The sequence below is a fragment of the Tetrao urogallus genome (genome assembly GCF_951394365.1).
Source record: "Tetrao urogallus genome assembly, chromosome: 4".
NCBI classification, from domain to species: Eukaryota; Metazoa; Chordata; class Aves; order Galliformes; family Phasianidae; genus Tetrao; species Tetrao urogallus.
Window position 1 is genome coordinate 61,412,924 of NC_136817.1, and position 19,336 is coordinate 61,432,259.

Sequence of the window (19,336 nt, forward strand, 5' to 3'; positions counted from 1 at the left end):
ATGACATGACAAATCTGTTATTTATTTTATTCACATTGTCATTAAATCTGCATTTATGCCCACTGAGCCAAGCAAATAAAGAAACAAAGTTGTTCCCATGGGATGTGAATGTGGAAAAAGCAGCTGAATCACTTTTTGAAATTGCTTTCCTGGGATACTTATTTATTGATTTAATTCAGCGTCATATCAAACTCAAACTCAGTTTCATTTCTTGTAGCAACTGTTTCTCAGAAATAAAAGTGCTAAAGTATTTTCTTAAATTCTGCAGAAATTCCGGTTGAATGGAATAAATACTTTCCTCAGGGTCATTCACTGTAAACTTTCTCATTTTACCTCAACCAAACTTAAAAAAAGAAAATTACAGATTTATCTTGTTATTTATGATGAATAAAAAAGTAATTTCCTTGGGAAAGGGTACAAGGAATCATAATTCAGAATCAAATTGCTAAATCATATCACCTGGAAATAACTGTATTATTGAACATAATCCACTTTTGTCTTGTCCTTTTAACATTTCACATCATTTTCTAACTACCAGATTGCCCACTTGTTCTCATTCCCTTTCTTCCTGCCATGCAGCTCCACACACACAATATCTTGAATCACATTTCCTCAGAGATGGTATTTCAGAATGCTTCTCCTGTCATTTTCTTTGTTTCTGAATTATCTTACTGTTCACAGGGGTATTGGTATGATCAAGTGTCGTTGGTCCAGCTACCACCCCTCCAGAAGCAATGTTTCTTCTTCAGTTCAGCATTCAAACCAGATCCTCACTGCAGTACTGTGGCACTGTAGCCACCACACTGACTTCACTCACACTGCAAGAACTTCGTATATGCTTCCATTCAGCTATTTCAGAAATCAGTCTATACCTTCAGGTTTTAGTAGAGACTCTGTGGAGAAATAAAGGCTGAGACTCAGTATAAGTCTTTGTGGGACCCACGTTTCCCATACACATTTATAAATCTTCACTGATATATACAACCGTGGGTTCAGTATTATTATTTTATTCACCTGAGCAATTAACACTGGCCAGAACAGCTTCTGTGGAGAATTATTGAAAGTGTGGACTGAATATAACACATAAATCCTCCAAGTACTGTTTATTCAGATGGGAACAGCAATTTCTTACAGTGAATGTTGGGAAATCACAATCTCTCTCTAGCCAATCTTCTTAAAGGGAGAAGGTAAACTGAGTTATTTTTGAGTTGCTCTCCTTTATAGTTCAAAGCACATCATGAGGATATAGTGGAATATACAGATTTCACCTTCATCCCATAATTCAAACCTGCAGGAGCAGAGACAGACAGGGGAAAACTTCTGTCATGTATTGCTAAAATATGTATTGTATAAACACTATAATAATTGCAATGAAAAGAAGCACTGTGAAAAGCAAAGTAATGATGAATGCTGCAAGTTGCATCAACTCACAAGCCTTGTCTGTTTTAATACTTTCTCAGCATAACACTGTAAGAAACGCTTATTTCATTCACAGTTTTTATTGCTATTACTGTCAGTGTTACAGATGGAAGGACTGTCGTTGAGAGAAGTTTATGAAGGTGGTAAAAATCAGTCTTAGCTGACAAATGTGAGAAATAACTGGCTCCCTGATGAATGTTTGCCCTAATATTTTGACTTGTCTTTCCTCAATTTAAAAAAAAAATAGTATCAGAAAAACCTGCTAAGTAGATCATGGAATGATAATTTGAGTCAAAGATTATAAATTTTCTGTTATGAATAAACTTTATCTTCTCATTATCTCAAAGTGTGACACTGTAAGGGGAAAAAATAACTTCAGATAAAATGTGTTATGCTAACCATCACAGCCTTTAAGATTTCTGGCCAATAATACATTACAGTAAAAAGAGGGTGGAAAATTCAAATGAAGAGTGTTCTCCTGCAGTCACTAAAAGCAAAATGCCACCTACAAATAACAACCCTGAAGATGAGAGTTGAGCTTAAGACTGCTTGCTGTTCGTAGGGCTCATTTAAGCTCCCAGTTCTGACAGAAATTTTCTTCTCATCTTCCCTAAAGAATAAAGAAAACAAAATATTTGCCTTTCTTATTTAGATCAACTGCGACGAATATTAAAATCAGTTTTATATTGTGAGCACAAAGCCACACAATGGATCCCTTGGGCTGAATCTTTAGATATACTGTAATAAAAATATATTGCTGTACTTGTCTGAAACACAAAAGAAAAAAAATTAAATTCAAGTGAGGTGGAAAAAAAGTTAGAACTCAGCAGCAGTAGCTGTCATGTGTAACATCTTCCATGAGCAATAGCAGGCCTGCAAGCCTCAGAAACTATTTTTGGCATTGTTTCTACTGTACAAAGAACAAAATTTAAGGGAAAGATGGATAGAAATGGTGCGGGCCACCAAGCTACCACCCACTTCATTGAAAGCACCACAGAAGACAAATTACCCAAACAAAACACGCTTTATTGTGGTAGGTTGAGTTTTGAGTCAATTTTCCAGTTGAAACTTTTGTATAGAAGTGACTAGTCGCCTGCCCTGGTGGGCACAGTCCAGTGCACACAGAGAGAGAAAGATGGAGACAGGACTAAAGGAGTTACTCTGAATAGACCAAGAGCAAAACCAGGGAGCCCTATAACTGTGCTCTTCATTCAGTGTTAGGACATAAAAGAGCTTTTCCTCCAAAGCTTGACTTAAGAGTCAATGTGGGGAGCTTTTAATGGGTTTGAGAGACAGGAAGAGAAGAACAACAGAGAAATGAACATTTAGTTCTAGGGATAAACTCATAAATCAGATTAGACAGAAAGAAAGAGAAGAGGAAATGAGCATCCAAGTCAAAGCAAGAACTTCAGAGAGTCCACGTAGCCTCAGTTATTCTGGATTAATGTGAACTGAGACTTTCAAGCTACTATTGAACTGTGATGAGGAAAATAAGGCCAGATACAGCTGCAAGACTCAGCATGCTATTCAGAGGAATATGACACAGTTGCACAAAAGAGCATCAGTGCCATGCAAAAATAAAGGAACTTCTAAAAGTTCTCTCAATGGAAGCTGCTTAGGAATTGATCCCATCCTTTATGTATTAAGGCAGAAAGAAAAATCATGCACACACTTTCTCTGATGTCCTTAATGAGACATTAGGGCTTTAACTGGTGAATGAACAACATAGATGTGGCATCACGTTTCTCATTCAGCTTTAACGTAAGACACATGCAAGTTATTTTTGTTTGTATTGGGCCGGCAGATGCATCCATTCGAAAAAATGTGCAATGGGAAGCTTGCTAGACAGTGACGCAACACGATGTGCAGCGCCAAAGCAAACTCTGTGTCTGTTTCTTTTCACAATGACATTAAATGAATTGGAAATAAATCCACTGAAGTGACTGGAATTACACTCATCTAGAAACCAAACTTAAATGAGACTCCCACACAGTATATAGTATTCTTTGCATAAACAAGCAAGCCAAGACATCCTTGTTCTGCTGTTCTCCTTTTCACTGATCCAGTGGGGTTTTGGAGCAGTGCTATGCCTACAAACATCACCTAATTGTCTTCTTCAAAGGAGACTTCATCTCCTCTCATGGCTTTTAGCTTCCTGAGTTGCATAAGAAAGGGATGTCCAAAACTCTCTTAAAGTTAGCTTTACTCAAATTTGTATACAGTAAAACAAGGCAGAGCATAACCCACAAGGTTCATGGGGGGGAAAAAAAAAGAAAAAGTAAAGCACCTTTAGACTCCTTTTTTTTTTTTTTTTTTTTTGCCACAAACTTTTTCTGTTCAGCTGTCTCACAGCAGCAACTCCTAACAAAGCTGTGATGATTTACACTCTGTTTTCATTAGAATGCTATTACAAATGCTCCTCAATCCCCAGAGAGGGGTTTGAGATCATATAGATGTATAAAGAATCTGTAGAGGCTTCATTTTATTGCAGACAGTTAGCAAGTGTGGTCATTGTTTCATTTAGGAAGCAGGCATATTTGACTCATAAGAGTTTTATTTTGTGTAATCTGGGTTTTTTTTCTGTTACTTCCAGTCAGAATGCGGAGCCACAGCTGAAGGAACACAAACTCAGGTAGATATTCTTCCAGAATAAAGGTTGTTTTGGCTTATGCAGATTATGACTCTCCTCATATTATGAATCTTGTCCTTCTTCAGGATGAAGACCCATAAATATTTTATTGTAAGTAATTTTATTGAAGATAATTTCAGCTCGCAAATCTAAAAACAATTATTCATGTATCTAACTTGATACACATGAGCAATTCTATTGATTTCTCTTTAACTCAAGTTCAGTGCAACTACTCATGTGTCTGGGTAAGCAACAGTGTGTTTGCAGGACAGTGATTTAATTGCTCTGATCTCAATTATTTTTTAGCTATTCTTCATGAAGGATTAACTGCTAGAGAACCCCACCAAAGAGGATAGTAAATTTTCCAGCTCTGGTATTTTCAAATTAAGTTTGCAAGCTCTCCTGGAAATGTGCTTCAGCCATTCCAGGACAAATTACTGGGAGTTAAGTAGATGAAGACAAGAACATGAAACAGGCAGAGAATCAAGCTATCAAATCTTGATGTTTTGTTTTGTTTTGCTTTTTAACACAGTCATCCCCTGGGGAAAAAAAAAAAACAAACTTTGAACATTAAATAACTAACATTCTTTGCAGTGTATCTAATATTTTTATTTTTTAAACCCATGTGCATACATATGCAAAGCTTGAACTGCAATGTGCAATATAATAGCATATGTTTGTAAGTTACTATGTATATTCACTATGGGCTGAAGGTAAGATAACTGTTTGGTGAGTGTTTCTATCAAAACAAAGTTATAACAAAGTTTTTTTTCCCTTTCAGAGTAATTATATATTTGCCATCTTGTAAGACTGAGTTTCCAGTACAAAATTCTACTTTTTTTTCCTTTTCAACATTAAAGATTGACACTACCTTTTCCTTGCCCCTTGGGAGTTTGAACATCAAGAGGAAATACTGAGTACTGAATCTGTTTCTCCATGTACACCAGTCTACTCTCATGCTGACCATGTTCAAGAAGCTGCATTAGGAATTTTCTTTTTATTTTTTTCTGCTGAGAAGGAGAGGATGAAGGAGGAAAGAATGACCAATTATAAACTCTGTTGTCTTTAGATGAAAGAACCTTTTTGTGGTATTCTTCAATCTCTTGTTTGGGCTGTCAACAGCAATTTGATAAAGAATGTTCCTATGTCTGACCTGTTTTTTCAAGATAGTAACCTATATTGTGTATCATCTAAAGACAGGGGATAATCATCCATTATACTCGGTACTGCTGTTCCTGCAAGCTGAGCATAGCCTTTAAAACTCAGATAAGTTGATTGATAGTTGTGTTGAGAAAGCTGCTACTAATGATATTTTAGTTAAAGGGGAAAAAATTAAAGTTTCTTTAATCTGATTCTCCCCCACCCCCAACACCACACTTCAGAGGCCAAAGCTCATGATAACTGTTTTGTGGTGAATGGTCAATTGTTACAAAATTCTAATTGGTTCTGGGTCAGTCCCTTTGAAATAGCTGCTGTGCTCTAGTAATTTTTTCAATTAATTCTTAACAACTGACAAAACTTTGGATCTTGTCAAAAATCATTCAGATTTTTATAGTAGGTAAGAACATGGAACAAGATTAGCCTGGATTAAGAAAGATTCCTACATACATTATCACCAAGGTTATAATTATAGTTTAGCTCTCATTTTCTTTCTTTGCTCTCAAAATAATGATTAACCAACTCTGCGGGGTTCTTTTCCCTGTAAGTACTTATGAAATACTTTTGTAAGGATAAATTGTAAATGCATATGTGTATCCCTTGGTTGACTTATGAATAAACTGGACAAGCACAGGTGTCAGTTAGGAATGCCTCCAGGCAAATTTTCATCTAACTAGATTTTTGATCCAGACAAGTCCTGGGCAGAACAGGACCTGTGTTAGTAAATCTTACATCCTCACTGACAGAAATCAAGAAGGCATTAGGGAACAGTTCTCCATAGGTGTTATGTGACAGCCTCAAGATTTCTTCTATACTTTTTTCTGTTCCATTCATAACTTAAATTCTACTGAATTTGGAGACTTCAAAGAGATGGAATGCGTTGAAGTACAAAGTCTTCTTTCACTAGAAAGTCCCCAGACAGACGATGAAATTACATTTCAGGCCTCTTTTCTACAGTAGAAATTAGCTCCATGATCAGAAACTGAGTATACTAATTGCTTACCCATAAAGTCAGGAGAAAGTATTTATTAAGTTGTTCAGTTGTTGGATTTTTTGATATAGATTTTTCCTTCAGCTGACACCTTAAAAATATACAGCCAGACACATCAAGTCATAGAACAGATTAAATTGAGAGTTTATTAACTAATTTGAATAGATTATATGTAACAAGTTATCTGTACTTTTTTTCACAGATTTTTCTAAACAAGTTATAAAGCTTAGATATTTTCACTCTATCTAGATCATAATAGTTGTTTATGCATAAATAAATAAAATAAAGCTTGAAGAAATTAAGTTTGGGTCCTCACACATCCTGCTGCAACTCAGAGGCAGATACGTAGATCATGCATACTATTGCATCTTTTTATTATTCAACCTGATCATAAACTGTTGTCCACCACACTGAGATAATCTTTAACCCACTTCATGAATTTTCAACCAAATGTGATGGCTCCACGTTTCCTGTACAAAGATCTATTCTGATGGTGGTTTAATACATTCATTTTGATCTTGTCCATTGAAAACAGAAGTCTCACCATTGATAATAACCAATATATTGGTCATCGTGTAAATGAAATATGTTTGTTCTAATCTAACCAGAAATTAGGGTAAAAAAAAACAAAAAAAAACAAAACAAAAAAAAACACCTTTCAAGAATTTCAGATTTCTTAAACTCTTTTTCTTCAAATGACAAATCTGTGCTCTTTCTTTCCCTTTACTTCCCAATATATTCTTACAGAAATAACAAAAAAATGTAAATATCTGACTTGTCTTTCCACTCCTTTCTTAGTTTCTGGTGTAATCACTACTTTACTGTTAATGGTAACTTTTCATGTTAGTATGCGTTCTTTGTTTTGCAGTCAAGTCAGGACCAAATTCTGAGAGACGTTTCTCAAAATGACTCCAATGGGATTTTTGGGAGTTCTTCATCAGAAGAGATTGTATCATCAAACCATGTAAGTGTTCTGGTTTCCAACAGCAGTGTGTTCTCAGGATCTACAAATTGAACTCAGATGGTACTCATTCTGATATTTATAGATTCCAAAACATTGTCAAAGAGGATTCAATCTCCTCCTCAGGAGTAGGGCAACTTCTAGTCTGTCCAGTATCTGTATTCCAAGTTCTCAAAAACATGTCTTGTTTCAACTATTTATAAAAATTGCAAGTGTGTAATCATACATAAGGCACAGAGAAATTGCATGATTTTTCACCCCTTTTGGATGATAAAGAAAGTAAAGTAACTTTTAGAATGAGACTTTTAGAAGAGATATAGTCATACTTTAGACTTATTTCATGCTCCGGAGAGCGGTCATAAAAGTCTGTCAAAGTTCACAAAGCTGGGCTATTCACAGCTAATTCTTGCTGGTCATGTCAGACCCCATTTGTCACACCCACACATGTAATGCTGCACTCCTCAACATTTTGTTTTGGAACTGATCCATGGAGTACTTCCAAAATATAAATAACATTAATATAGATTCATTGGAAATACCGCTGAAACAGTCTGTATGCACTGATTTGTGCGATGGAACGAGGTTGGGGATATGGGTACTGAATTCTGTGAATATCCAGGTATGTCCATTGTTTGAACCCAAAATGTGAATTTCTGTTGGGCTAGTCCACCTGAAATCCAAAGAAAAAACACCTCTTTGAATTCATAAAAGAACACTAGAACAGTTCTGATTTTTTCTCCTCTCTAATCTTTACTGATTTTTTTAATCTGTTAATGAAATAGTTTTCTAGATCCACAACACTGTCATTTAAAAATTATTCCTATCTTTAAAAAATCTTTCAAAAAATGAGGGAAAGTATAATCACAAAGACTGGAAAATCAGTTTCTCTAATTTGTCAGTAATTCTTTTCTACTTTAGACATTTATAAACGTATTCAGTAGATTTGTAACTTTTTTGTCCTCTTTTAAGAAAGAAAAAAAAAAGCTTTATTTCCAATAATAAAGTTAGCATTTGTCATTTTGAAAATGTTCCACCTAAAGATTCTGAGGACTTTTCAGCATTTTCAGAATGCCCTGGAGGCAAGTAATTCAGTAAAAGACTTCCTTTCCCTTTATGGGTTTTGGATGCAATTAAAGTAACATTTTGCTGCAGAATTTCTTACCAGGTCTGCAGCCAGTATTCCTGTCTGAAGGGAAAGAAAATAAAGTAAGGAACACTAAGATTCTATTTAAAATAGCCATTCAAATTGTCTTTCACTTGGTAGGATATCACATTTCTGTAGGCCTGGCCTTTTCTCTTCACTCTGACACAGGTTAACCACATAACCAGTTATGGTTAGTTATCTGCCCCCTCTAATTTTCCATTTCTTAGGGTTCTTTTCATAGAATCATGAAATGCTTTGGGTTTGAAAAGACCTTACAGACCATCTAGTTCCAACCCCCTTCTGTGGGCAGGGACACTTTCCACTAGACCAGGTTGCTCAAAGACCCATCTAGCCTGGCCATGAGCACCTCCAGGGATGGGGCATCCATAGCTTCTCTGGGCAGCTTCTTCTGAGTAAAGAATTTCTGTCTAACACCTAATCTAATCTACTCTCTTTTAGTTTTTAATTATTACTCTGTGTCCTATTGCTATACTCCTTGATAAAGAGTTCCTCTCCAGCCTTCATGTATATTAACTGGATTAAGAGGAAGGCTGGGTGGTCCTTGAATCAATATTACCCACCAAATGCATTATTTAGCGTAAGATTGTATCACTGAGATACTAAGATGCCTCTAATTCCTCCTGCCCAGGAGCCAAGGTGATAGGAAAACACCAGCACCTGCTGTAGCAATAAAAATATCACTCATGTTTCATTTGATAGCCCATCTTTTCCCACAGCAGTGATATGTACATTGTCCTGAAAGTAATGCCTCCTATTTATTTCCGTGGAAGATACAATAGATACAAAGAGCACAGTAACACTATTTTATAAGGCAAATTCTCAGATACTCAGCTACTTTTTTCAACATGGTCATCGCCATCAGGTCTGTGGATGAGCAGATTGTGACTGTTTTAATTACATGGTGCAACAGCTATGCATGGCCATCTGGAACATGGCTTGTCTTTCATGTCACTGTCACCACAGCTGAAATGCATCACCCACCACCTCACTGTGCTCACATTCACTGTTTGGTCTTCATAAAAGTTCAGCAAGTGTAAATGAATGTGAATGGGTGCCATTTTTTTCTGCATGGAGGAATTCAGCAGTACACCTTTGCTTCATCTGCACTTCCGTGTCAGACACCACTTTGTCAGATTGCCCCTCTGCTCCATCTGTCACACAGCAACATAATGTAATGGAGTATTGGTGGGAAGGTTCACCCCTTTCTTCCATATCACCTCTGATAACATGGGCCAACACAAAATAGGAAGCATTACTTTTTGATCATTCCCATATGTAAGGACATTGGCACCAGTATGACTCCAGCCAACATCTTTCCTAGAGATTTGCCAGCTTTCATGATATGTATGTTCCCCTCACACTCATTTTGAGTTACTTAATGTTTATTCAGTGGAGGACATCTAATCACACTGCCAGCATCATAACTAGTGGGTGATGCACTTCCATTTTTCATCTTCAGGATCACAGCCAAGTCCTGTCCCATTTTGCTATGTTAAATATGTCATAAATTATATTTCTGCTTTACCATTTTCCCTTGGCCACGATATTCAGGGCAGTGGGGTCATCAGCAAATGCTCTTGAGAGAGGTACTGCTTACTTGAAACTAAGGGTAGGAGCCATAGATCTGCTTCTGTAAGCAAAAATATGTGGTGTTATTGATACACTGTGGTTACATAGCATAGTGGAAGTGGAAGTGAGATAGATAGGTTAAGAGACAGACAGATAGGTGGATAGGTGGGTAGGTAAAAAGATTGATTCAATAGATAAACTAACTGGTATATTAAAATGTTGATGTTGAGCAACAATAATACAAAGCACTGTTAATGTACTATATTGAATCACTGAAATATGAAGAAAAGGAAATATAGCAAAATTTGTTAAACTATGCATCACCAGCTTACACACTACTTCACTGTATTGTGAGCATTTCTGGCCTATGCAATTTGGAAGAAAACAAAGCAGAACACACACAATAAAACTTCAGGAAAGAGTAAAGAAAAGCCACATCAATGATAGAAGGATTGGATAGGATCCCAGTTCATAAGCCTGGGGACTGGAAGAGATTACAAAACAAACCCTGATGACACCATAAACCTCTTCAAAGTGGAGGTTTCAAACAATGTGAAAGTGATCAAGCCAAGGAACTTCACCTAAAACTGCACATCAAGTGATCTGAGCCATTCATTAGGATGGGAGAAAATCATACTAGACAAAACAGTTAAGCTTTGGAAGAGAGGTAATGGAGGTAATTGAGGCACCATCACCAGAACTATTCAATAATAGATTAGATAAGTAGTTGAAATAATGTAGGGGAATATCCTGCATGATGCAGTGAGTTGAGCTAAATCACCCAAGAGGAGAATAATTGCAATTATAGATCTGTGCTTCCATCCATAGAAAAGTGTGATGCCAGGTGATAGTACTATTTTTATTAAAAACTGAAGTGGAATGTACATACTCATGAAGGTAGCCAAAGTCCACGTGTATTCAGTTTAGGAATAATATATGATCCACTTTCACAGACCTATGTGCTGTAGTGCTAATTTTTCCAGAATCAGTGTTGTCTGATGCTGGAAAAGGGCTTCATCTGCAAGGTTTGCTGAAGAAAAGTCCTTGCTCTCTCATTTCATTCATACTGGGAGAGTTCCCTGCTTGATTTGTGAACCCGACATTTTGCTATAGTCTTGAGTATTCATAAAAAAGACCTTTGAAAAATTTGAGCATGTAAAACAATCTGAGAATATAAACAGTGTATTCCTCCGGGCCTCGTAATAGAAAGCAAAAACAGCAGTGGAACCTTATTGCTGACAAACTTCAAAAAGATGCAGGAATTCCTCATTTTATTTAGTTGTTTCTAGCATCCTGTATGGCACATCTCAGGTCTTGCTGCCCAGGAATTAAGCCAGGATTTTCCTATCATTTTTACTAAGAGGAGAACCCAGAAAAGACCCGGTCAAATGCAGAGAGATGATTTTTAATTACTTAGTATCATTCCTCCATGGGCTTCCTCACGTTTCTCAGCTTCCAAGAAGATCTGTGAGGGTGGGAGTAATCTAATCAAGTCTGACAACAGCACTTGCCAAAACTTAGTTTCATTGTAAAAAGCCATATGTTAAAAAATGGATGGCTTTCAGAAGTTCCCAGGGCCTCTCCCCAAACTGCTTTCACTGACAACATTTCTCACTGTTTGCTTTCAGTAATCCCAGGCTAGATTTGTGGTGGAAGGCACTTTCAGTTAACTGAAGTGCAGTCCACTGCTATTATTGTCACTGTCCTAAGTAGTCCCCCTCATAATATGAAGTCAGTGAATTCAACAGAAAGCATGACGATCCATTGATCCCATCATCTGACCCAGGTCAAAAGATTATACAATAAAGGGACAAGCAGACATATTAGGGACCTTTCCCCATTGATTAGATCAGAGTCCAATGACTTGGCAAAGTATACCGATGTCCTAACTGCATCAGCCATCTGGTACTTCTGACAGCGATGCTCATGGATTGCCAGTCTCTTCTGAGACAGAAAAGTGTTACGTATGCAAATAATTGGGAGGGAGATCAGGTTTCATTTATTAGAAATCTTCATAAAGGGTGGGATTCGTCTTGACGGTTGTGTAATATAGTTGTATAAAGCTTGTTGATACAAAGCTATATAAGCTAATGCCATTTTTCGTATTGATTCAAAAGTCAGATGTAAGTCTGCAAAAGCAGGCACGCATGCAAAGTGGTTATTTAATAACTGAAACTGAATGCAAGTATTTAGTTACAAATCCACAAATTACAGGCTCTTCTAAAAACACAAGTGTGTCCTACCACATCATATTTCCTACTGAGTAATTAGGTTTCTTTGCATCAATAACTTGTACATTAATGACTCTAAGCAACTGTTGATTCATACTGTAATATACCATAACAAATCCAGAGTGGTTCACTTCTCTTGTATAAAAAGTTATAGAAACCATAGAATTACAGAATCATAGAATCATAGTATGGCTTGGGTAGGAAGGGACCTCAAAGATCATCTAGTTTCACCCTCCCCCTTGGAATAATTGCTTCACATTATGTGTCAGAGAAGTCAAACAGTCCTGACTGTACAAAATGTTACAGACCAAAATAAATAAGTTTTTTATTATGCAGCATTTTTCAGTATCCTATTCATGACAAATGAAAATATGTCTGAAAGTGGTATGAGCACCCCTTGTTCATTCAATTGTACAGATCTCAGTCTGCATGGGAGGACATGAGGATATTCAGATCTTCACCAGATCATACAAAGAGTTCACTACAATTTCAGCAACAGTGAAAGGTACAGTAGACATCACAACCCTAAGGAAATAAAAAGACTTTAATTTGTGGATCCCAACTATTGATTTGCAATATCATTCTAAAATTGTCATTTATTTGCCCAAATGGTAAATAAGGAATATTTATGTTTTCAGGAGTAACTTGAAGAACTATGTATTTTACAGTGTGTACAGCTTCCACATGTGTATAATCATATACATCATCTAGAGGTCTGGAACTCAAAAAACATTATGATTAGCTGGGAGCTAAATGTTTTCTGCTTTTAATATTGATGTTGCCTAATATATATATATATATAGGGACTGTTTTTTTGGCTAAATATGGTTCTTGTATCTGCCCTACAGATGGCTGTTAAAAGAAATGAAGAGCTGGATCTGGCAGATCTGTGGAGAAGAGCCAGGGCGGAAACTGATACAGTCAGAATTTGATCTTCATCACTTGCTATGGTGTCATCCCTATTGGAAAAGAGGAATGCTGATTCAATAACTTAAATACAAAATAGAAGACTATAAATAAGAACTTCTTAGTTATCGTTTCATATGGATACATCCTTTACAAATCTCACCCTTCTGACCTGTATAAATCTAAGAATGAAAGCAGCAAAAGCCTCAGAACTGTGGGAAAGTATCCCCTGCTTTAAAAACATCATTTGTTCCTAACAATTCACAAATATCTCATGATAGAACTTTGAGCAGACAAAGATGGCTTCTGCCCCAACCAGATCAACTTAGCATCACTGTCCCAAAGGGCATTCATGACCCCAGCAGACCGTGGAAAACTGCGATCCAGATGTGAGTTTGTACAATGAGTGCTTCACTCAAAGTTCCACCACTGCATTTGTCCTCAAACCCACACATTGATTCTGATTTTTGTGCTATTTCACACTGGATTTTCCTTTATTTTTTTCAGAATTTCTGGTAATATTTTCTGATATCCGTTGGATTTTATATTAAGACCAGCACCAATGTAATTGATTTGTTAACAGAGAAGAGGCAAAGCATGATGATCCCCCCATGAGCTGATTATGTTACAATTGCCATTTCCCGTGCCAGAACACTATTTCCTCCAGCTCTGAATTCTTCTTTGGAACAGAAAATATTCAGCTTCTTAGGGGCAAAAAAATATTTCCCTGGATAGTACAGCAATGAGTGGGGCCCAGAATAAATATTCCTGACACAAAATTTTTTATTCATTTATTTTTTAGAAATAGACAACTCCTGGGCTTTTATTCTAAGCAATTTATTTACGATCTTTGTTTTGATGGGACAGATGAACTAGTGAACATTCTCACCACATGATATGTGTTTAACATTAGATGGTTGGACTGGATATCTTGTAGTTCTTTTCCAACCTTGGTGATTCTGTGATTAGTATTGAGGGAGATGCAGGTGCACTGATCAATGAGTTTCACTCTTTTCCAAGCTTCTCCATAAAATTCATATTTTTTTCTTTTCAAAATAGTTCCTATTTCACATCATATCTATGAAGATATTACTACCTCATGTACTTAACATAGGAAAAGATTTTGAGGACTTAATCTGGAAAATTCATTGCTAAATCCAACATTTTCCAGAGGTCATATCTGTGCCTTCTAACTACAGGGAGAACAGAATCAGGCCCAACCCTAGTTTAACCTGCAGTCAGCCCATTACATACATAGAGAGGCAAAGAGGGACTCCCGGCTTTTCAAGAACATATATGTACAAATATTATCCATAGCCTCACAAATCTCCCATAGGATATAGGAAAATCAGAAGAATCTCCAAAGCGATGTTGTGATGAATTCTTACCTTTCCTAAATTTGATGAATTACAGCAAGATTCAAAAGATTCTGTTCTGGCAAGTAAGGCTATGACTCTCCATTCTCTGCCTAATTCCAGTACTGCTGCAAGCCTTGCCATAGATAGATGAAGTACTTCTTCCATTTATCAACATGTAAATAGTGCAGTAAGTTCAGTATGTTCCTAAAGAAGGAAGTGAAAAGAAAACTAAAGAAAAAAACAGTAAATCCAGGAGCAGGGAAGAAGCAGGAGATTTTTCTCCACTTTAGATCAACTACTGGCAAGAACCAAGGGCAATTCTGAATAAGTTTTCCATCTGTGGGCTGCAGGGCACTTTCCCTCACCTTGTGAAGGTGAGTACCAGCCTTGGTAGGAACGGGGATTTCTGCAAAAGGATGGAAGACAGAGAGAGAGATGCAGTGATTTTTCAGCCATTATATTGCACTGTTCCACAAGTAATGCATTTATACATGAATTCAGTGGCTTTTCAGATTTATTTTCCCACTGAGAATGGTTATGTTTTTTGCTGTCCTTTTTTTAAGAGACTTGTATCTCTACCTTCTATTTTGTTTAGCGTTCGAAGGCAAGCTCTCATCATGTATGTGCACCGCCTAATGTTTGATTTGTTTAATTTTCTGTGTTTTGGTTTTATAAGTATTCTGTGAATTGATAAGCTAGTACTAACCTCCTGCTGCAAGGTAGCCAACAAGGCTTGTTTCTTATCAATTTCTTGATTTAGTAAGAAACCATTTATAATTGCAAACACGTTTTCAAGTCTAAAAGTCAGTAGTATTCATTGGGATCAGAATTGACTGCTCAGCTGGCAATCCTGATACACTGCGAACCTGGCATTCTTGGGAGAAAGCCAGCCTGACACTAGACTTGTTAAACTCAGTAGCAATAGTACGGGTTAATGGTTTTGGCCAATGATCGCAGCACTATCAAATCTGTCCTGAAAGGGATGAATGTTTAGGGGATGGTTATTTACTTTCTCATCAGGTGTTTCGAGCATCTGCTAATGCCCCTATTAACTCCTCATCTTAACTGGACAGCAGAGTGTGAAGTCGGGTTAGGCACTGGAAGTACCCATGCAGATCTGCTTCTGTTATTTTTATAAAATAAATTCGTTCCACGTTTTGAGACTGCGTTTTCTTTCAGACACCTGGGAAACTCTGCAAACGGAGGCAAATAAGTAGGAGAAAGGGCAAAAAAAAAAAAAGGGAATGAAAATGATCTGATAAATATGGTAAAAATAAATGAATTGCCGAAACGATATTTTTTGCATTATTATCTTTCTCCATGGACACATCTGAGGCTGAAGTTCCGTGAAAAATAATAATAATAATAATAATAATAATAATAATAATAATAATAATAATAATAATAATAATAATTTCTTTGACCAAATTTTAGTTCCATTTAAAGAACTAGAGAGACCTTTGTGCGGAGGTGCTGCATCTGATGAAACTCCCATTGCTACGGATGTTCTCCTTATCAGAATAGATTAAATTCGGAGCAGTAACCAAGTAAGCACGTGTCAGCACTGGAAACAGTAGAAATAACAACTAGAGGGAGGTTCCGATAAGGACCATCAACTATTAAAAACAAACAAATAAATAAATAAATAAAGGGAGAAAAATAGGCACGCATGAGCCGTATTTCATGTCACTGGAAATAGTTGAAATATTTCTCCAAATGCATTTTGCTACACAAATTCAGTGAATCTTTGTGGCTTTAACCAACTTAAACACTCAGAGCAGAAAAGAGAGGAGCAGAACCTGTGAGCTGAGCTTTGCACAAACCCGAGCTGCGCTGCGCATCTGGCAGCTCCCGTGCCCGTTTGCACCTCGCGTATCGACGTTTGTTTCCGTGCAATGGCCTCGATCGTGGGGTTTTTCCTTGTTTGGTTGGTTTGTATTTTTTCCTAGAGCAGGAGCACCCTGAGATGCTTGAGCCCGAATACACCGATACACCTTATACTTTACCCCTAACTCAAGACTAACCGAAAAGAAGGAGGGCACGGCAACCAAGCAGCGCAGATGATTGCAATCAGGAGGAAATTTCACCCCGGGTTGCGAAGGAGCTGCTCCGGAACTCTCGGCACAGGTGCATTAGCACCGCTCTGCTCTACATGGCACCCGGCCACAGCCCCGCCCTGGAAAGGAATCTCCAGGGCTGCCCTGAGCCGGGGGGTTCCGCTGCACGAAGGATCGGTGCGCACCCGCGCTAGCTGACCATTGAAATGAGCATGGAAGAAAAGTAGGGAAAGGAGGGAAAATCAGTGCTTATCAGGTCCAAATACCTCTTCCGTTCTCTCTCTCTCTCTCTTTTTTTTTTTTTTTTTTTTTTTTTCTCTCTCTCTCTCTTTTTAATTTTTTATACTTTTTTCCCTCTAGGAAATTCAACGTTACCCATTTTAGCACGCGCTTCTGATTTTCGCCGTACCACAATTACACGTTCAACCTTCATTTTTTTAAGCAAAATCCCGTCGATACAGTCTAGGAAACGTCTTTCTTTGGACACTTCCCAGGAGTGGCTGTACGGAACAGGCATGCAGTTCGGGTTTCTGATAGAAAAGCTTTATTTCCCAATTCGAAATATAAAGCGTTTGAACTCGGAAACCAAAAGAAGACAAATGCGGTTGGAAATTTTAAGGGGGGGGGTTAAAAAAAAAAAAAACAAAACACTTCGTCACAGTGGGGCAGCAGATAAAACAATCCCCTGAGATATCGGGGGCGGGGTTAGCGTAAGGAGCATGAGTAGCTCGTGTGCGAAACATCAGATGGGCCCTGATTTGGGAACCGGTTAGCACAAAGAGTGACAGAGGACTTGTTTGGTTCGAAAATTCAAAATTCAGAGTAGCTATAGAGATTTAGAGAGATATCTGCATTTTGATAGTGTCAGAGATGGGGAAATGTTATTTGGGGGGGTACTAAAGGCGAAGAATGTGAGATAGAGAGTACGGAGTGGATGGGGCTGTAACCAACTCTCTCGGGTGGAGGCACGGTGCGGGGGCAGCCGCGACGACACCATTCCCGTGGGCTGAAGCAGGATATCGTCTTTCCTAAACCGTGGCCACGGAGGGAAGGGAGACACAGCGCACCCCGTTTTCTTTGGCAGCTCCGTTCTTCTCCGTCTCGAGCAGAGGGCAGCGCTCGTTGAAGCTCTGACACCGCGGCACACGGCCGCGTGTGAGGGACCCCGGGCCTGGGAGCGACTGCCGCGGGTCGGGGCAAAAGCGGACGGTGACACTGCGGGGCCACAGGGAACATCGGCCCCCGGCAACAGGCAGGGCGGGGGCCTGGGGGAGAGGCTATACATCCCCCTCCAGCAGGCTGAAGTGCTTAACCGGGCCGGGAAGGCAGAGGTAGGGGATGGCGCTGCCCGGGTAGAACATAGGGAAGGGGAGCGGCAGCAGGCAGCGGCTGAGCAGAGCGCTGTCCTTGTATAGGGCCGGGAAGGAGAAAGAGGCGGTGGGAGGCGGCGGGGGCTCCCCTGGGGGCTCTGCTTGGCCCGAACCCTCGGGCTCGGCCGACAGCTGTCTCTTGAGCTTGTTGCGGCGGTTCTGGAACCAGATCTTCACCTGCGTCTCGGTGAGGTGCAGCGCGGCGGCCAGGCCAGCTCGTTCGGCGCTGCTCAGGTAGCGCTTCACGTCGAACGTGGACTCCAGCTGGAAGACCTGGCTCTTGGAGAAGATGGTCCGCGTCTTCTTCTTGCCTCCCGCCGCTGAACACCTGCCGCTCTCCCTGCTGCAGCCCCCAGAATCCCGCGGCGACGGCTGCCGGCATCCGCGGAACCTTTCCGTGGAGAGCGGTGAAACCGCGCCTTCAGCCTCGGCATCCGCACGGCGCGGCCCTTCCGCCCGCAGCCGCTCGCTGCCTGCAATGGCAAAACACAGCGTCAGCCCCCCACCCCGCCGCCGTCGCCCCGCATGCACGCACCCGCGGCCGGGGAGATGGGCCGAGGCCGGGGACTGACCACCGCCCTCCACCTTCAGCCTCCGTGGGGAGAACTCGTAGGGAGGAGGGAGAGGATCTCGCAGTAAGCATCTAAAGGATATCTCTCTGCCGCTGTGAATCGGAGTGGGAGGGGGCTCCCGGACACGAGAAAAACGAGGCCGGGAGGGACCTCTGAAAGCAGGTGGTTTCGAGAGGGATTCATGTCCTCCCACGGAGCCTCTCTTCCTCAAACTGCTGCGGGGAACGGAGCCCGCGGGTGTGGGTGTGCGTGTGCGTGTGGGTGTGCGTGTGCCCGCCCCACCAGAGCCTCCTGGGCGCCGTCCCGTTTGGAGGCCCGCGGCTAAACCTCTGTCCTGGGTGGGTGCCTGGCTGCGACCGGACTTGCGGTTCTGCCTGCTTAGTACCCGAGTCGCTGGAGCCTTTACTGGGGTGGTCCTCCGCAGGCCCCTCTTCTTCCTCCTCTCCGTCCTCCGGCAGCACGCAGCGGGACCTACCCTGCTCCCGGCCCTGGCAGAGAGGACCGGGCTGCAGGATGCTGTCGATGCTGAAGGCCGACGTTGGGGCTAGGAGAGGCTGTGGGACTCCGCGGCCGCCCCCGAGCTGCACCATGGCGCACCGAGCCCAGCCGCAGGAGTGGCGGCTGAGGGAAGGCGGCAGCCGGGGCGGAGGGAGGGCTGGGGACAGGGGGAGGAAGAGGAGGGGTCGGGGAGGAGGAGGGAGGGGATGGAGCTAGAAGGAGCCAAAGGGCTCTGGGCTTAGGGAACGGTGCAGGAGGAGAGGGAAAGGAAAGGCCGTGAGGAATCGCTGAGAGGACGGAGCAGGAGGGAAGCAGAGAGGGAAAGATTTGGGATTTTTTCTTTTCTGAGAATGAGGTCCCTTAGGCACGGGGGAGTAGGGCAAAGCAGGGCTGAGTGCCCTGCTCAGCACCTTCACTTGGGGAGAGACAGATCCACGGAGCCCAGGGAAAGG

The 19,336-nt window shown here is 40.3% G+C and overlaps 1 protein-coding gene across 1 annotated transcript; it reads right to left on the reverse strand.

The window, feature by feature from the left end:
• Window positions 1–17,721: 17,721 nt before the first annotated feature.
• LOC306945575 (homeobox protein HMX2-like) lies at window positions 17,722–18,976 on the reverse strand (the record flags this gene model as incomplete). The annotated part of the gene is made up of 2 exons (XM_079534315.1): window positions 17,722–18,287; window positions 18,772–18,976. 2 exons carry the CDS (start codon window positions 18,974–18,976, stop codon window positions 17,722–17,724), a joined length of 771 nt encoding a protein of 256 aa, XP_079390441.1.
• Between the last annotated feature and the right edge of the window lie 360 nt (window positions 18,977–19,336).